This window comes from Centropristis striata, chromosome 12 (assembly GCF_030273125.1).
Source record: "Centropristis striata isolate RG_2023a ecotype Rhode Island chromosome 12, C.striata_1.0, whole genome shotgun sequence".
In the NCBI taxonomy this organism is placed as follows: Eukaryota; Metazoa; Chordata; class Actinopteri; order Perciformes; family Serranidae; genus Centropristis; species Centropristis striata.
In genome coordinates, this window is record NC_081528.1 from 37715190 (window position 1) to 37733134 (window position 17945).

At 35.9% G+C, this 17945-nt stretch overlaps 1 protein-coding gene across 1 annotated transcript in view; it reads right to left on the reverse strand.

Moving 5' to 3' along the window:
* Positions 1-552: 552 nt before the first annotated feature.
* The window catches only part of gfra4b (GDNF family receptor alpha 4b), an 89411-nt gene continuing 72018 nt past the window's right edge, over positions 553-17945 (reverse strand). Inside the window, exons 4-8 of the mRNA XM_059346241.1 lie at positions 13837-14182; positions 11464-11573; positions 10488-10622; positions 3934-4097; positions 553-1791 (exon numbers count right to left, since the gene is read on the reverse strand). Of these exons, the coding sequence (XP_059202224.1) occupies positions 1648-1791; positions 3934-4097; positions 10488-10622; positions 11464-11573; positions 13837-14182 (899 nt within the window). The 3' untranslated portion in view covers positions 553-1647. The remainder of the gene's footprint in view (positions 1792-3933; positions 4098-10487; positions 10623-11463; positions 11574-13836; positions 14183-17945) is intronic.

The window sequence follows — 17945 nt, forward strand, 5'->3', positions numbered from 1 at the left end:
AGCGTCATTTTGTGTCTAGTTTTGGTCATTTTGTGCATTTTGTGCATTTTTTGGTCATTTTGTGTCTTTTTTCTGTCATTTTGTGTCTTTTTTTAGTCATTTTGTGTCTTTTTTCGGTCATTTTGTGTCTTTTTTCTGTCATTTTGTGTCTTTTTTTAGTCATTTTGTGTCTTTTTTTAGTCATTTTGTGTCTTTTTTTAGTCAAATTGTGTGTTTTTGTCATTTTGTGTCTGTTTTTTGTCATTTTGTGTCATTTTTTAGTCTTTTTGTGTCAGTTTCACGGAAATTTGAGTGATTCCGTGGCTATTCCACGGATTTTGAGTTAAGCGAATCCGTGGCTATTCCACGGATTCCCGTGAGACCATGTTCTGTAAATCCTGTAATATTCTCACTTTAAATAATGCACCAGTAGCAGTCTTGTGAGTGTTAGATCAGGTAAACGTATCCCAGGTGTGCTGCGTCTGTCTCCCCACACCACTAACTTCAACAACACCAAACGAAGCTTTATTCATTTAAAACCAAAAGAATAAATGATGCTAATATGTAAACATAATGAGAACTTTTATTTGCAGCACCTCTAGTCCTGTTCACAATTCACCGGCACATTCCCAGAACAGAAAATGAATCATTCATAATGGTCTAATCTCAAACTCCGGGCTCCGTATTGGAGATAGTGACCATTCACTTTCAACACTCAGAGCCCCATATAGCAAAGTTCACGGACACAATGAGAAATAAAGAGTTATTACGCTCACAAACACATAGTACAGCAGCTACAGGTAAAGACTTACTGCTTTTCTGAGAATGTCCTTTCAAGTCCAGGAGCTTGTCTCAGCTGATGGAGACTTAGCACTGTTTGCAGGAACAGATAAAGTGGGGTGAGATAGTTTGAGAAAGGGCAACAGTCTTGATTGAGAGAACAATTATTATTTCATGGTTTATCTTATTGTACTCTGGTTTGTTGCACATTTTCTAGATAGTGCTGCCGGACATGTAAGAATCATGGCGTTAGTCCCAGATGTCTGAGCCAAATGGAGCTCTATTGTCTCATTCTCTGCACTATTCCAGTATTGATCAGAAATAATGGTTCTCTTTCAGTCACTTGAAGAGAGTGCTATTAAAGCCTTATATACTCCAGCAGCTTTCCAATCACTCTGTGTGCTGAGAGAAGGGCAGATGATGCAGAGTTCACTGGTTTACTCCTTACACAATTTCACATAAGAGCTTCTGTTGATAATACAGATCTTCACATGTACTGACATACTTCTTGTCTTTGTATCATACATATCTCCAGTATATTCTCATAATAACTCTTGAAAATGGATACAGGTGGATAGCTGATAGCTGCGTTAGTCCACAAAAGCGATACTTGAAATGAATTTGACTTCATTTCCGGCTTGATTTGATCGCAACGACAATGTACAAATGTACAGACTGACTGGCTCCGGTCTGCAGAGGTCTCCCACAGTCTGAAGAAGAAGAACTCTGGCAGGTGGAACTGGACCACTTAGACACAAAAATATAAAAACAGAATCGCTGTACATATTTAGAGGGAGGAGTAACGCCACACGGTTCATTTCCCCCAGAACTGCACCGCTCCTCCCATCTGCTGTGTACTAGGAGGGTCTTCAGCAGCTCCTGCTGTCTTTAGTGTCCATTGTTGAGCAGATGAAGGAGCAGCAGCAGGAGGCTGAAGGCAGCGTGGAGCATTAGGCAGGGAGGTGAAGCAGAGTTAGGGAGGCTGTCGGAGGGCAGGGTGGCCTGGCCCACCAGGAGTTCATTACCCAGCACCTGGAGGAGACAAACACATCAGTTAATGGACACTCTGGTTTCAATGGTCCTATCTTTATGACCTGCTAAGATTATAGTGGAGAGTTGAGTTGATTTCCAGTTATAATGGTCTGGTGCACAAGTTTAAACTGGTTTTAGATTTTATGCCGACATAAAACGAAATTTGTCATTATGACACATTTCAGAATTTCCCCAGGGGAAATTTTCTAGTTTATTTCATGTTATTGGGAGATTTTAAACTAAGATGGTGAACATGGTTCATGGAAGATCAGTATTTTAATACATTTAAAATGATACACAGTCATTGTGAGCGTGTTAACATGCTGATGTTAGCATTTAGCTAACTTTGATCTATAAATAATGCAGCCTCACAGCATGGCGGCACACTCTTACGGTGTGTTCAGACCGGACGCATAGCGAATATTTCGCGCAACAAGATTACATACAAAGTCAATGCAAACACGCGAATAGACGCAAATTTTTGCCGGCGGCGCGAATCGCGGGTTACGCGCGAGTAACGCAACGCGAAAATTCGCTACGTGTCCGGTCTGAACACACGGTTACTCATAATAGATCCTCTTGACAGAAAATAGACTTTTAATAGTCAGTAACATTTCAATGCTCCAATCTTGATGACCTGCTAAGCCAGCGGTTCCCAAACGTTTTTAGCCGTGCACCCCCTTCTACGTCCCAACTGGGTTGACGCACCCCCAATCCCCCACACCTTCAAAAAAAACAAAAAGATTTTTTATAGCCATATTAAAGGTGGAGGATGATGACAGGCTCAGGATCAGAGGCAGAAAGCAGATCAGTTGGGAAATGTTATAATATTTTGAGCTGCGTTGAACAAAAATTGCAGCAAGTTTAAATGAGCGTGGAGCTAAACAACCCCGTCATCATAACACAGGCTGGAAAAATGATACAAGAACAAGAAGATAACTTCTTCTACGCTTCGTTATAAGATCAAAAACAACCAAAAATAGATGCAAAAATGACCAAAGATGACACAAAATTATCAAAATAGACACAAATTGACAAAAAATACATGTAAAAATGACCAAACAACCAAAAAATTTATGCAAATATGACCAAAATAGATGCAAAAATGAACAAAAAATGACACAAAATTGAATAGCCTGTATTTATTAATTAATTAATAACACGTCTTTATTGTGTTGGGGGAAAAAAATTTAATTGTGTAATTATCAGACCGCCATTACATTTTTCATCTCGCGCACCCCCAGGGGTCCACGCACCACACTTTGGGAATCCCTGTGCTAAGATTATAGTGAAGAGTTGAGTTGATTTCCAGTTATAATGGTCTGGTGCACAAGTTTAAACTGGTTTTAGATTTTATTTGTCATTATGACACATTCTGGCAAATGAAAACCAGCCTACAGAAGCAACCTGTGGTTCAACCCAGGTTCACTGCTTATATTTACAGTGTTTTCCACATATAGACTAAAGCTGGGCAGGCTGCCGAGGTATGTTTACAGCTGTCAAAGTAATCTGGTGACACATTAGGAATTTGGTTTTTTTTTGTAATCCATCCTGGAGAAGGATGCTATCTGTGATCGACTATCTCCCCCTTGCTTTATTCCACATCCTCTGCAGTCAACACAGAGAGAGAGACGTTCTCTAGGTAAGTGGTGAACTGCCAGAGGTAAATAAAAAAAGGTAAGCTTAACCAAAACTGAAAAATAATGTACATTTCAGAATTATACAAGTAGGCCTTTTTCAGGGAACAAGAAATGGGTTAACAACTTAACTCTATGGAGTCTCGGGCTATTTTGTCCATTTTTGAATTCTTTTCATGTCTTTGTAAGTCATTTTGTGTCTTTTTTTGGTCATTTTGTGTCTTTTTTTAGTCATTTTGTGTCTTTTGGTGTCTTTTTTTTGTCATTTTGTGTCTTTTTTTGGTCATTTTGTGTCTTTTTTTAGTCCTTTAGTCCAACATAAAATGTGATTTTGAATCTTTTTTTTACTTTCAAAACACTATCATGCTCAATAAAGAATTTTAAATGTTGCAAATGTGCATTAATTTCAGAGTACACTGAGACATTAAACTGCATCATTTTCAATTAAATTCTGGAAAAGTTGGTGTGTTCTAAAACTTTTGACCAGTAGTGTATATCTACTGACCTGTGTTGGTATGATGGTGTCCAGGATGTTCCTCATAGTTTCTATGGGTTCTGGAGGAGGAGTTGTGGTGCTCCTGGTGTCTCTGCTGCTGGGACTCGCTGCGTCCGACTGGCCGACAGTCGGCTGCTGCTCAGATTCACTTCCAAACGTCATCAGAGCATTCCCTGAGAAATTAAAACAAATCAATTAAAAAAATAAAACCGTTGTCAGACTGAAGCAACATTGACTTTATAGATTCTCATCAAGCTCAACTCATGATCTCATGTCTTATTCAGTCTCGTCAGATGCCTCCAGTTCTGAAATGTACATTTTTCATGAGAGGTTTTGCTGGGCCAGCGAGTCAGCAGAGAGAGAAAAAAGAAAACAGAAAATACTCAGTATTCTCTTCAAGTATCCAAACTGCACCTGCCTCTCCACATCGACCTCATTAACTCATAGACCGTTTGCTCTGGCCAAACAACTCTGAGACCTCTCTCTGTATCTTTTCTCGGCCGGCGGCCCGAGGAAAGACTCGCCAAGGATCCAGCGAGCTAAGACGACCACGGTACATGTTTAGTGATAGATATATGCTCGCTGAGGTTCGTAATAAGAAACATTAATTATTCATTCCAGAGCAGAGGTCACAAGAGGAACGGAAAGAAGAGAATTAACAGTTAGAAGAATAATGACACAACAAATTACAATCCCTCATGTAGGACTTCTGGATTAAAGCACAATATTATGAGATGATCTCATGATCTGACCTTTAATCCCTGTTATTATTTCCATTAGTTAAGTTTCATTTATTTATAACTGCTATTTCTACTCTGCCCTACAAAGCAAAAAGGCAGTAACTGCATTTTTGGTCAAAAATGAGTTATTATCATTTTCATGACTTTCAAGGCATCTTCTGTTATGTGACAAAACATCTTATCTCAAATGTGTGTCGTTTTGGAGAGAAATGGTCGTGGTTTGTACAGTAACTAAACGGCTGATTACAGGAGAACTTTAAAGTCATTTTTCTCAGTTCTGCACTCTGCCTAGTTACTGCCTTTTTGCTTTGTAGGGCAGTATTGTTCCCTCACCTTCATGAATCTGTAATCAACATCATTAATGCTGTCATCAAAACTACCTAATGTGCTGCTTTAATTATTCTATTATTTCTTATTCTTATTTTGATACTTTGTTGATTTTAGCAGTGCTAAATTATCCACCATCTAAAGGCATATCAGTGGAACAGCGGAATATTTGGATATGTTTGATATTCAAGCTTTACATTTAACTCAAAGTTCCAGTGAAATGAGAAATGCATTTTATTTCTTAGTTTCTTTTGTTCAGACAAGGTAAGTAGGAGATGTTTTTATACCTGACATGTTTCGACTGACAACTTCAGTCTTCTTCAGAGGTGTCAGCTGATCGCTGTGACCTGTCTTTTTGTGTAAAAACATCTCCTACTTACCTTGTCTGAACAAAAGAAACTAAGAAATAATATGCAGAAGCAGACAAAATGAAATTGCTGGAAAGAGAAATACATTTCCCCAGTTTTAATGCTATGTGCCAGTGTTAATCTTTCCTTTATCTAACAGTACTCTGTAACTCCACATTGCAACTAAAGTCTAAGTGCACCCTCATTGGAGCAGTTCAATCAAATGCAAAGGTTTTGATTGGAATCTGTCTTGTTACAGTATGGAACTAAATACTTTTATTTAGGTTTTTTTTTAGTTTATGACTCTGGTGATCCCCTGAAAATTCATCCAGTGGCAACACTAAGTCAAACTTTCCATATTTGGAATTTATTTTGGTTTATGAACAAATACTTGGAAATCTAATGTCATGGCCATCAACCTTAGCTGTACTTTATGTTTAGTGTGAATTAGCAAATCGTTAGCCTCATAGCATATTTGCCTAAGTCATATTTGAGCGTTTCGGAAAACAAGAAAAAAACGATACATACATCACACTGGTCTTTTTTTGGAACGAACACAGAATACTTCTGCTCACTGAACGCTATTCCGAAAATATGAACAGGTTCACTGCAAAAACTCTAAATCTAACCAAGAATACTTATCTTATATCTTGTCAAAATGTCTTATTTCTAGTCAAAGCAAATCTCTTTACACTTACAATAAAAAGTGTTTTGCTAGTGTTCACATCAATTCATCGTTACCTTGTCACAGAAATGTGATTAAAAGTAAAAAAAACACACTTTTCCAAATCCCTTTGATTGACTGAAAGTACATTCATTGTCTAGAAAGTCGAAGAAACATGAACTATCTAGCAATTATGCTATGCTATGCTAACTAGCAATTATGCTATGAGGCTAACGAAATGTAAGTATACTAACACACCCAAACAAAGATGGTAAAAAGATAATACCTGATAAACATTGTCTTTGTGAGCATTGTTAACATGTTGACGTTAACATTCTGAGTCAGGAAGCAGTTACAGTAGAATATGTGTAAGACAGCAGGAAAATCACACATTATATAAGTATAATAGGCTTTACAAGCGATATTATATTATTTTAAGCTTTAGTAACATGAGCCACATTATAAAGGAATGTTTCTTAAAACACCGGTGCTTAAAAACAGGTAAAACAGAGAAATTATTAATAATCAGCAGCAGGTTTCTGAGTTTGCGCTCTAACTTTCTTGCATCAATTGCTTTTAAAAAAAAGAAAGTTCATCAGGTGTTTGTAATGAGGTTCTATAATTATACAATTACCTAACAATCAGAGAGTCGGCTTACTTATAATTCACTAAGACGTGACTATCTCAACACCCAGGAAGAATTACCAAGGAAACGGCGTGATTAATAAGGAGAGCAGGTGAAGTGAGAGTGTAAACGGAGAGACTCATGTGGAGAGGACATCCTGTTAAATGTAGAAAAAAGAAGCCGGATCTCTGCTTTAAATCATCTCACTGTGCTGCTGTTAGAGCCTGCTGAGAAACATCTGTCTCTCTGAGTCCCAGCAGCTCTGTCCTGCTGCTATCTTCTATCACACAATTTATTTACTTTGCATTTCATATCAGATCTGTTTTTATGTCCCATGTTGCAGGTTATCAGTGGAAATTATTCTGATTAGGGACCGCTGGTTCTGTTTTTCATATCGTAATGAAATTACTCACGCTCTACCAGCAGTGAAAGGAAATGATATGAAACAATTGAAATCTAAACAAGCACCTGAGGCTGTTGGGAACAGTATGTTTCACTTCTACTAATAGTTTTCCATTATACACCTGATTCTATGTCAACATCCTACTTCACTCACGCGGAGAATGAAAGTGTCCATATGCTGAGCCTTTCATCTCAGGTGAAGGTTTCATATGCAGCATAGACACAAAAGCGGCTTGATGTCTCATTTTATTTCTATAAATGGTTCAAAACTGGGCTTAAAGGAACAGTTTGTGATTTTGACACCACATATTATACTGTTTTATAAGAGGGATAATGCCGACTATGGATTATATAAACAGTTTTGTTTGTCAGGTGCCTTCAACATTTCTGACAGATTTTTCTGACAGTGATTTTTCTGCCTTTGAGTCCATTATGCTGCCAAGAAAATGTTAAAAATTGCAAACAAAAAACTTTTTTTGTAAGAACTGACATATTAGATGCATTGTGTTAATTGTCAATGTAAATGACAATCAATGATCTGTTGATCTTAACCCTTTATCAGGCAAAGAACTATATTTGGTAACTTCAGGTAATATTTCGAGAAAAAAGTTGCAAATTTACTAGATTAAAGTGTCAAATCTGCACAAAAAAAAGTTGCAGATTTACGAGAAAAAAGTGGAAAAAAGCAACTTTTTTCTCCCAGATTCACCACTTTAACCCTTAATAGGACACTCATTGAAATACTTGCAAATTCCAAATTTCAACCCTAGAGAATATTGGAGGATATTACATACAGCCAGAATGTGTGAAAAAACATACGAAAATAATATTTTGAGAAAAAAGTTTACAAGATTAAAGTGACAAATCTACGAGAAAAAAATGTGCAGATTTATGAGATTTAAAGTGGTGAATTTCGGAGAAAAAAGTTGCTTTTTTCACACTTTTTTCTTGTGAATCTGCAACTTTTTTCACGCAGATTTGCCACTTTAAATCTCTTAAATCTGCAGCTTTTTTCTTGTAGATTTGCCACTTTAATCTAGTAAATTTGCAACTTTTTTCTCGAAATATTACCTGAAGTTACCAAATATAGTTCTTTGCCTGATAAAGGGTTAAGGAATCAAGACTCAATAGTCTAACAATGGCATAGCAGTCAGTACTGAAAAATATGTTTTAATCGAAAATGTAATGGACTTCTGACCTCTGCAGGCTGTGTGGGGGTTGTTGTGATGATGCCAACGATGTTAAAAAGTGGAGGGCAGCTCTGATGTAAGTGAAACCAGATGACTAATCTCCATTTGAGCAGAAGATTCAGTCCAAAGAATCTTCTTTTGATAACTCAAATCATTCCCGGGTTGTTAACAAGGGTATTGCTAGCAACTAGTGACTCAAGTTGTGTTGTTGTTATCTGATGTAATTAATATGCGTGGAGCAAATTTCAACTTCTAGCGGAAGTGGCGAAGGGAATGAAAGCTTGACACCTTGGAGATGCATGATGCACTCAGTTTGTCTCATCTGTCCACTTGTGATCTGATCGCTGAAGATCTTTTTAAACCTGTGATCAGACTCTTAGACAAACTGTTCATTGTTGTCATCTGATGATGCAGTTTGTGTCCTTGGAGCTGAGAGACACAGAGCAGAGAAACATCTGCTGCCTCGCTGCTGTCAGACCAGTTTTCCTGTCGGGAAACTCAATTGTTTTGAATTGTCTGTGACTGAGTCATGACCAGAAACAGCTAAACAACTAAATGTATCCTGGAGAAAAACAACATTTAGATACCTTAAAAATGGTTAAACAGGACACAAAAAATACCATTCATACATGTTTTAACCTCCCTGTACAAACACAACCTGACTCCCGCAAAATATGTTGGTACATTCCTGTTAGGGAAGAAAGCTGCCAACTCCATTATCGATAACGCTAACGATCAATAATTGATTAATTACTTTATGCATACATATATACAGTACAGGCCAAAAGTTTGGACACACCTTCTCATTCAATGCGTTTCCTTTATTTTCATGACTATTGACATTGTAAATTCATCAAAACTATTAATGAACACATATGGAATTATGTACTTAACAAAAAAGTGTGAAATAACTGAAAACATGTCTTGTATTTTAGATTCCTCAAAGTAACCACCCTTTGCTTACTAGAATACAAGACATGTTTTCAGTTATTTCACACTTTTTTGTTAAGTACATAATTCCACATGTGTTCATTAATAGTTTTGATGAATTTACAATGTCAATAGTCATGAAAATAAAGGAAACGCATTGAATGAGAAGGTGTGTCCAAACTTTTGGCCTGTACTGTACATATATATACATATACATATATATATATATATATATACAGTCCTGTGCAAAAGCCTGTTTTGATAACTTTTATTTTGAAAAGACGAAAAGAGACTTGATCCTGTCGATCGTAAAACGAAATCAACTAAAGATTAAGATCAACTAAAGAACTGTAAAGATAACGTCAAGGAGTTCAATGTTTTATGTTTTAGCCTCCGAAGAGGCACGAGGTTAGTTTTCACAGTAATATTGCATATTTAAGTGTGTTGTAAGGTTTGGTACGGTAAGCTAGTTTTGCTCAAATTAATACCCTTATTCATGTATGGCCGCAGAACTGAACGCTCGGCTGTGTTTCAGTTACACAGTCATAGATAAAATTAAAATTAAAAAATAAACAGATCTTAATTCCGAAACTCCATGGTGGATAATTTCTTTTTCTTTTTTCTATTTGCTCTTTTACATATGTCTACCTTTCCCAGTTTGTTCAAAGTTCTCAAATGTAATACGCTTAACTTTCTGTATCTTGTTTCTTGTTTTGTAAACAAAAAAACTTGATTGTGAGTGGCAGAAATACTATTGTATATCGTCTGAAAGTAAGCACTGTATGATAATGCTCTCACAAAATAAAAATAAAACATGTAAAAAAAAGAAATAAACAGATCCATTAAAAATGCAATGTGATCGACCAAATTCTTAACGACCATTACTTGATACTCAATTAATTATTCCAATCACTAATCCCAAGTGTGAAGGAAATTTGGGTTTTCCTGCATGGTGGGACATGAAGTAGGCGTCGACCTACTTGGTATTCAAGACACAAGGCATTGTGGGAACTGACTCTGTGAACTTAACAATTGTAACACCATGACTGAGGGGAACGTGTTGACCAGTGGGCTCTGTCCTGATGTGATGTTTAGGGCAGGAAGATAGGGCCAGATTGAGGCTTACTAAAGAATCAATGCTGGGAACTGCAACAGACATAAGTCGAGCGGTGTATGGGACATGTGAAAGAGTCATTCGGGATTGTGCGGTGTATGGAACACGAATGTACTAATAAATTGTGCTGAACAGAGTATTGAGTGCTTTGTTCTTGGCCAGCTCACCCACTAACTTAGTGCAATTGACCAGACACTACACATTGTGCATTGAGTGAGACTCACGGAGGCAGATGTTGTCGGTGAAGAAACCCAGGAAGTTCTCACAGTCTTCTCTCCGACTGCCGCTGGCGGAGCAGGAGCACCACGGAGCCACGCTGGACGTGGAGTTATCCACGTAGTTGGGAGTTATTGTGCTTCCTGCAGAGAGACAGCACCAGGCCTCAATCACCATTAAATATTCATCCTCCTCTGAGTTGTTACACTGTATTCATAGAGTGTTATTATCTGAAACATTAATGGACGCTGCGTTTCCTATATGCTGACCTGCAGCACAGGCTGATAATATTCTAGTAGTTCTGCTTGGACTGGCTCTGCACAGACTTGATAATATAATAGAGAGTTGCTGCTGATGAATACCCCAATTTTCTCTTTTTCAGGTCATGGAAGTCTCTCGCATTGAGATTTCTTTTTCTGTAGCTGTTTTTTGCCTTCAACATAGTGGAGGTACGACTTCAAGTGCTTTAATAAATACAAGACAGGAATGAAAATGCCAAGTGTGTGTTTGTGCTGAGGGGCACCATTTGAGCTTCTTGAAATGCATTAGGTTAGCGCCTCTCTCCGCCGTGTGAGGAAAAGAAGTGGCTGTTCTTTTTTCCTTTGACAGACTGTTATAAAACAAAAAAAAACCCTTGCATTGTGTAAAGAGCCTCTGTTTCTCCTATAATGAGAGATTTTTATGCTTCTGTATCTAAAACCACATTGAACTTTTGTCTTTGCGTTTCGAATTATAAGTTTCATCTCAGTCTCCCACTCACTCTTAACCTGTTTGGTATTTATTTATTTCCCCTCTAGCTAGCTTTCACTCATTCTGCCTGTTTGTTGCTGCGCATTTTTCTCTTTCCTTCTCTTAACAGCATATGGCACATACAGTATTTCCCCTCAGATCTCTTTCCTCCTCCACCTCTATATTTTATTTATTGTTTCCCTTTCCTTTCTGGGTTTCCTCTCTGTGTTATCTTTCAGGTGTGCATGTTCCTACCTATGAGGCCTGTGTAGGCCAGGAGGCAGGCGCCATGGTTGCCCTGCTTGCAGCCATTGGCGGACGTTTTGGAGGGTTCGCAATCATATTGGAACTGTGCCAGACGAGACCTAGAGAAGCAACAGGCATTAGTTAGAACAGTAGTTCCCAACCTTTTTGAGTCGCGACCCCCAATTTAACATGCATGTTGTCTGCGACCCCCGCTCACTGACAGAATCATACACAGTTCAGGTCAGGTTCAAAAAAGAAACAAAAGGATCCAAAAAAGGAAACAAAATGACCAAAAAAGACACAAATTGACCAGAAAAGACACAAAATTACTAAAAAAAGAAACATAATTACCCAAAAAAAGACACAAAATGATTAAAAAAAGACACAAAATGACCCAAAAAAGGAAACAAAATGACCAAAAAATACACAAATTGACCACAACATGACCAAAAAAGACACAACATGACCAAACAAGACATAAAATGACCAGAAAAGACACAAAATAACCAAAGAGACACAAAATTACCAAAAATAGAAACAAAATTACCAAAAAAGACACAAAATGACTAAAAAAAAGACACAAAATGACCAAAAAAAGGAAACAAAATGACCAAAAAAGACACAAATTGACCACAAAATGATCAAAAAAAGACACAAAATGACCAAAAAAAGACACTAAATGACAAAAAAGACACAAAATGACAAAAAAACAAACACAAAATGACCAAAAAATACACAAATTGACCACAAAATGACCAAAAAAGACACAAAATTACCAAAAAAAGACACTAAGTGACAAAAAAAGACACATAATGACAAAAAACACACAAAATGACCAAAAAAAAAAGACATGAAATGGCCAAAAAGACTAAAACACATGAACACATGAACACTTTAACACAGTGGAGACAGAGCTGACTTCCAAAATGATTTGGAGACCCCCAGAAATCATCTCGCGACCCCAATTGGGGTCCCGACCCCAAGGTTGAGAATAGCTGAGTTAGACAACATGATAGCTCCCTATATTGTTTATGTTAAAAAACAACAAAAACTTTGCTGGTTCTTTTTAATACATTCTTTCTTCTCTAACTTTCATTTAATTAAGAGATTGCCCCACTGACATAAAGAAATATTGTTGGACGTGGTGGAGACTGAAAGCATTGGACTGTAATGTGAAAGTGATAGAAAGAGTAATATATTTCATCCCCCAGACCTGGGATCATTAGTAAAGCCCTTTGAGTGTAATGGGGCTGTGAAAAATAATGGCCATGACCAGAGATAGCAATGAGCGATAACTCTGATCCATCTGGCTCTTTATCTGTGCTAAATATTTAATGTGTTATTCCAACAGGCTCTCTGGGGTGTTCTAACCAACGGTGGTAGAAAGCTTTAGGGTAAAACAGCAGGCCATTTGGTTGATTGAATGGCTGTTTATCTGGTTTCTAAGAACCATAATACTTAACAGGACTGGCCCAAATATGTATGGTGAGTATATTTAAAACGTATATCCAAGGAGTACTTGGATAAAAACTGGGAATGGTGAAACATTGGCTTTGCTGATTGGGGACACGTTAAGAAAAGCGTTTATAGTTCATTAAGCAAAACAAAACTGGGGATTATGATCATATTGCAGCAATAAATTATCGAATCCATATGAGATCAAAACTCTAATACAGTATGTGTTACACTGTAAAAAATGTCTGTAGATTTTACGGTGAAAAACTATTAAACCATGACAGTAAAAGACCATAAAATGATAAATGGGTTAATTCAGTTTTAGTAACAATTAAATACTGTAAATGTAATGTAATAAAAATCTATCTATCTATCTATCTATCTATCTATCTATCTGTCTAATCATGGACAATATTTATTTTGTAAGTAGGTCTGTGTGGTAAATATGACGTTTTGCATTTTAGTTTGTTTGTTTTATGTGATTGAAAGGAATTGATCCGATGCTTTGTTTGTGTAATTAAATAATATCAAATTATTAGAGTACACATATATGTATGATGTACTGTTTTTGCAGGATACATAATAATTATGTCCGTAATCAAACCCAAGCCAAAAACCTTGATTTAAAAAAATAAAGCCACATGTATGCACGTGGAGCAGAAACTTTTTCACTTACACTATCTATCTACACATCTATCTATCTATGTTACAAATAATGAACATACATATCAAATTACAGAGCTTATTATATTATATTAATGTTTCTAAGACAAATCCCAACTATAAGACTTCATTGTGAAAATAGTTCATAATAAGACAGTTTGGTTTACAGATTCTGAAAGCTGTTTTTCAGTCCAAAATGAATATCTTCTATCTCTTTGTCTCGTCAGCCAGTGCAAACATCTGTAACTTATCTATCATTCTCACCTGCACACATAGTCGTTGTTGCAGGTCCTCATCTGTGTGATGCAGTTGGGTTTCTCCGTGCTTTCGTAAGAGCAACTGGGAACAATGGTCTGTCTCCGCCGCTCTGCACAGGCCGTGTCCGTACAGGGGCAGAAGAGCAGTTCATGAGTGTAGTCGGCGGGGACGCGATCAAAGAACCTGCGCAGAGCCTTGTTGCATTTAGGCCGGTTGCACAGCCCCGACTTGGCAGTGGGTTTGATACACGCTGAAACATATTCTGTGCGGAGCTTCTGGCACAAGTCGTCCACATTGCAAGCCTTGGCGGCATCCAGGCAGCGATTCACAGTTGTCATGCCAACATCTGAGTCTGTGGATAGAAATAAGGTCAAAGAAGAGCGTATATCAGTAAGAAATAATACAAACAGAGCAAAAAAGGATTTGTGTTTGGATGAGTAAGAGCGTATGCAACCCGTGGTATGCTCTCAGTTTATTTATACATGCTGAGATGTAATCTCATCTTATTAGAGGTTCACAAGTTCAGACGGGTAGTTTAGAATTAGAATTAAAGGTCAGCTGCAAGGTGGGAATGGATAAACAATAGAGGCTCACTTCTTAAAGACCAGAATAAGAAACTAACTAATCGGAAAGGAGTCTGGCCTCTCTTTTTTTTTTTTTTTTTTTTTTCATATATATCTTTTACGGAAGCCCTGAACCGCAAGTGAAGAAATTTTTTTTTGAGATGTTATCTTGTTATTTCGAGATCATATCTCCTTATTTCAAGATAATATGTCATTATTTCGAGATAATACACATATGTAAAAAAAAAAAAAAGAATTAAAAAAAAAAAAATCTTCCAAAATTTTTATTTTCTTCAGATATTATCTTGTAATTACGAGATAATATCTCGTAATTACAAGATAATATCTCGTTATTTCGAGATAACACACCTATGTAAAAAAAATAATAATTAAAAAAAATAATAATAATAATGAGATAATATCTGAAGAAAAAAAAATTTTTGGAAGATTTTTTTTTTTTTAATTCTTATTTTTTTTTTACATATGTGTATTATCTCGAAATAATGACATATTATCTTGAAATAACGAGATATGATCTCGAAATAACAAGAAAACATCTCAAAAAAAAATTTCTTCACTTGTGGTTCAGGGCTTCTGTAATCTTTATTGGGCAGTCAGGACATAATACATATTCAATCAGAAAAGGTACAATTAAAACTCAATAAATACATGTCTATAAAAAAAGAAAAGGTACAATTCACCCATTTTTCCCCCTTTTAGAACAACACCCCCTGCCCCCGAACCAGAGAGTTACATTCGCAAAAAATAAGCAAAAAATAAGCAAAAAAACAACAAATAGTAATGATAATGAGAAAATACAACTCTCTCCCCCTCAAAGAAAAACAGGAGGGGTGAACAGTAGCCAAATAAACAATAAAAAAATAAAAATATACATATATATACATACACACACACACACATCCACATGTATACATACATACACACATGCATATACATACACATAAAACCAAACAAATAATAATAATACTAAATAAATAAATAAAATAAAAAGGGATATTTAGTCTGGCCTCTCTTATGTTATGAAAAGAGAACACTTCCTTCAAATGAAAATAACGACACAAGTATAAATTAAATAAAAACACAATAACCTTCTGTTTAAAAATGATGATATTTGATATATTTCACTACCAGACACTACGACCTGCTATAACCCCTTTATCTAAAGTACACACTGCATTGTGACGTCTGTCCACTGTCTTTTTTTAAATCCTTAACTTTTGTCTGCTCATTAGTAAAACGTGCGTCACCACCATGTTGCCATGGCGATTTCTCTACTGTTCACGTGTATTATGTGAAATAGTACATTTGCTAAATCATAATTTGTTTTTTTATTAACCTTAAAATTTGATTTGTTTCAGGGGTTTCCAGTTTGATTACACCTCAACAACATCAGGCTTAAGTGTGTGTGTGTGTGTGTGTGTGTGTGTGTGTTCTTGTTCTTCCTACATAGTGAGGACCGGAACACGTTTTTAACCAACAGATTGAGGACATTTTTGCAAAGTGAGGACATTTCGGCTGGTCCTCACTTCTTTAAAGGCTTTTTTGAGATTTCAGACTTTGTTTTAAGGGTTAAAGGTCACATGATAATGATAATTAACTGAAACTGTATTGTGTGGTTAAAAACTAAAACAAACTAAAATTATAGTGGAAATGTCCTTCGTTTTCATCTTTGTCAACTTTTTTCATACATAATACAGATGGATAAGACAAAGGAAATAAAGGCAACATTTACTGTGACCTCTTTTAATCTCCCACCCAACAAATACCCCATTACAAAAAACTACAACTAACACTAAAACAAATAAAAACTAAACTAAAACTGAAGCTTTTCAAAAAAATAAAGGTAACACTTTTCAATAACCATCTAAGTAATGTTTGTAGATGGTTTATAAACCAATTATTAACCATTTACAAAGTGCTATACACATATTTAATCTTTAAATGGTTTCAACCAATTTCTTAAAGGTATATGAATCATTTAAAAATCATTAACATACTAAATATGGTGTTAAAAATGTAATGAGTGAAACTAAAACTATTAATAAACTATTAATTATAATTTAATTGTTTGTTAATGGTAAATTAATTATAAACTTACATTAATATACCATCTATTAGCCATTTATAAATTATTTAATTAGTTAAACAGTAATACATTATGTATTTACCATTCTAAATGGCCTATAAACGGTTTATAAATGATGATTAAACATTAATTAACTATCTGTTTACCATTTATAAATGATGGTTATTGTAAAGTGTTACCAAAATAAATACTAATCTAAAACTAGCAAACTCACTCTAAAAACTAATTAAAACTAACTGAATTTTAAAACAAAAACTCAAAATTAAAACTAAAACTAATGAAAATTAGTATAACCTAAAACTATTATAACCTTGCAAGGGAATTCACTGTTACAATGAGGGTCCTCACAAAGATAGAAGTACAAGAATGTGTGTGTGTGTGTGTGTGTGTGTGTGTGTGTGTGTGTGCAGCCTGTATCATTAGCCCCTTTTAGCTGTTTCAAACCACAATAATTACTCCCCTGTACCGTTTCTCCTTCACTTTTTATTTTTTAATTTTTATTTTTTACATCCAGAGGCGTAATGGGGGGACCAAGTCAAAAACTGAAATATGTGACGTACGTTATTTGTGCGACCATCATCAGAAACATGACTCCCACATGAGTCATATCTGTATGAATGTCCTCAGGCCAAATGACGGCGGAGCTCGTTACTGCTCTTTAGCAGACACATATTATGTAAAAAAAGGCTTTTGATTATTTGGGCTACTGTACTTCACATTAGATGTCCTGGACGGGTCTTCTTGGAACGGTTGGGAACCGAAATAGGTACTTTGCAGGATACCGACCAGTGATGGAAAATGTATTCAGATCCCTTACTTAAGTAAAAGTACTAATACTACACTGTGAAATTACTTCACTACAAGTAAAAGTCCTGCATTCAAAACTTACTGAAGTAAAAGTACAAAGGTATCTGCATCAAAATGTACTTAAAGTATCGAAAGTAAAAGTACATGCTACGCAGAATGGACCCACTCAGATTGTTTTATATTCTAAATATATTATTGGATTATTTGTATCATTGCATTTATGTAAGCAGCGTTTTAATTTGTAATGAGAGAAAAACTACTTAATATACTGTTATGAGGTTTAATTTAAAACAATATCTAATCATCTTAAACTGATCATGTTTTTATGTTAAATCTCCACCTGAAAAGTAACTAAAGCTGTCAGCTAAATGTAGTGGAGTAAAAAGTACAATATTTGCCTTAAAATGTAGTGAAGTAGAAGTATAAAGTTACATAAAATGGAAATACTCAAGTAAAGTACAAGTACATTAAAATTGTACTTAAGTACAGTACTTGAGTAAATGTACTTAGTTACATTCCACCACTGATACCGACCATATTATATTCATACAAAAGAGTACAGATTCATTAATTATTCTGTGCCAAATGTTGATACCTCAGAGCCGATCTGGGGGAGAGTGTAACTTTTATATAGAGTT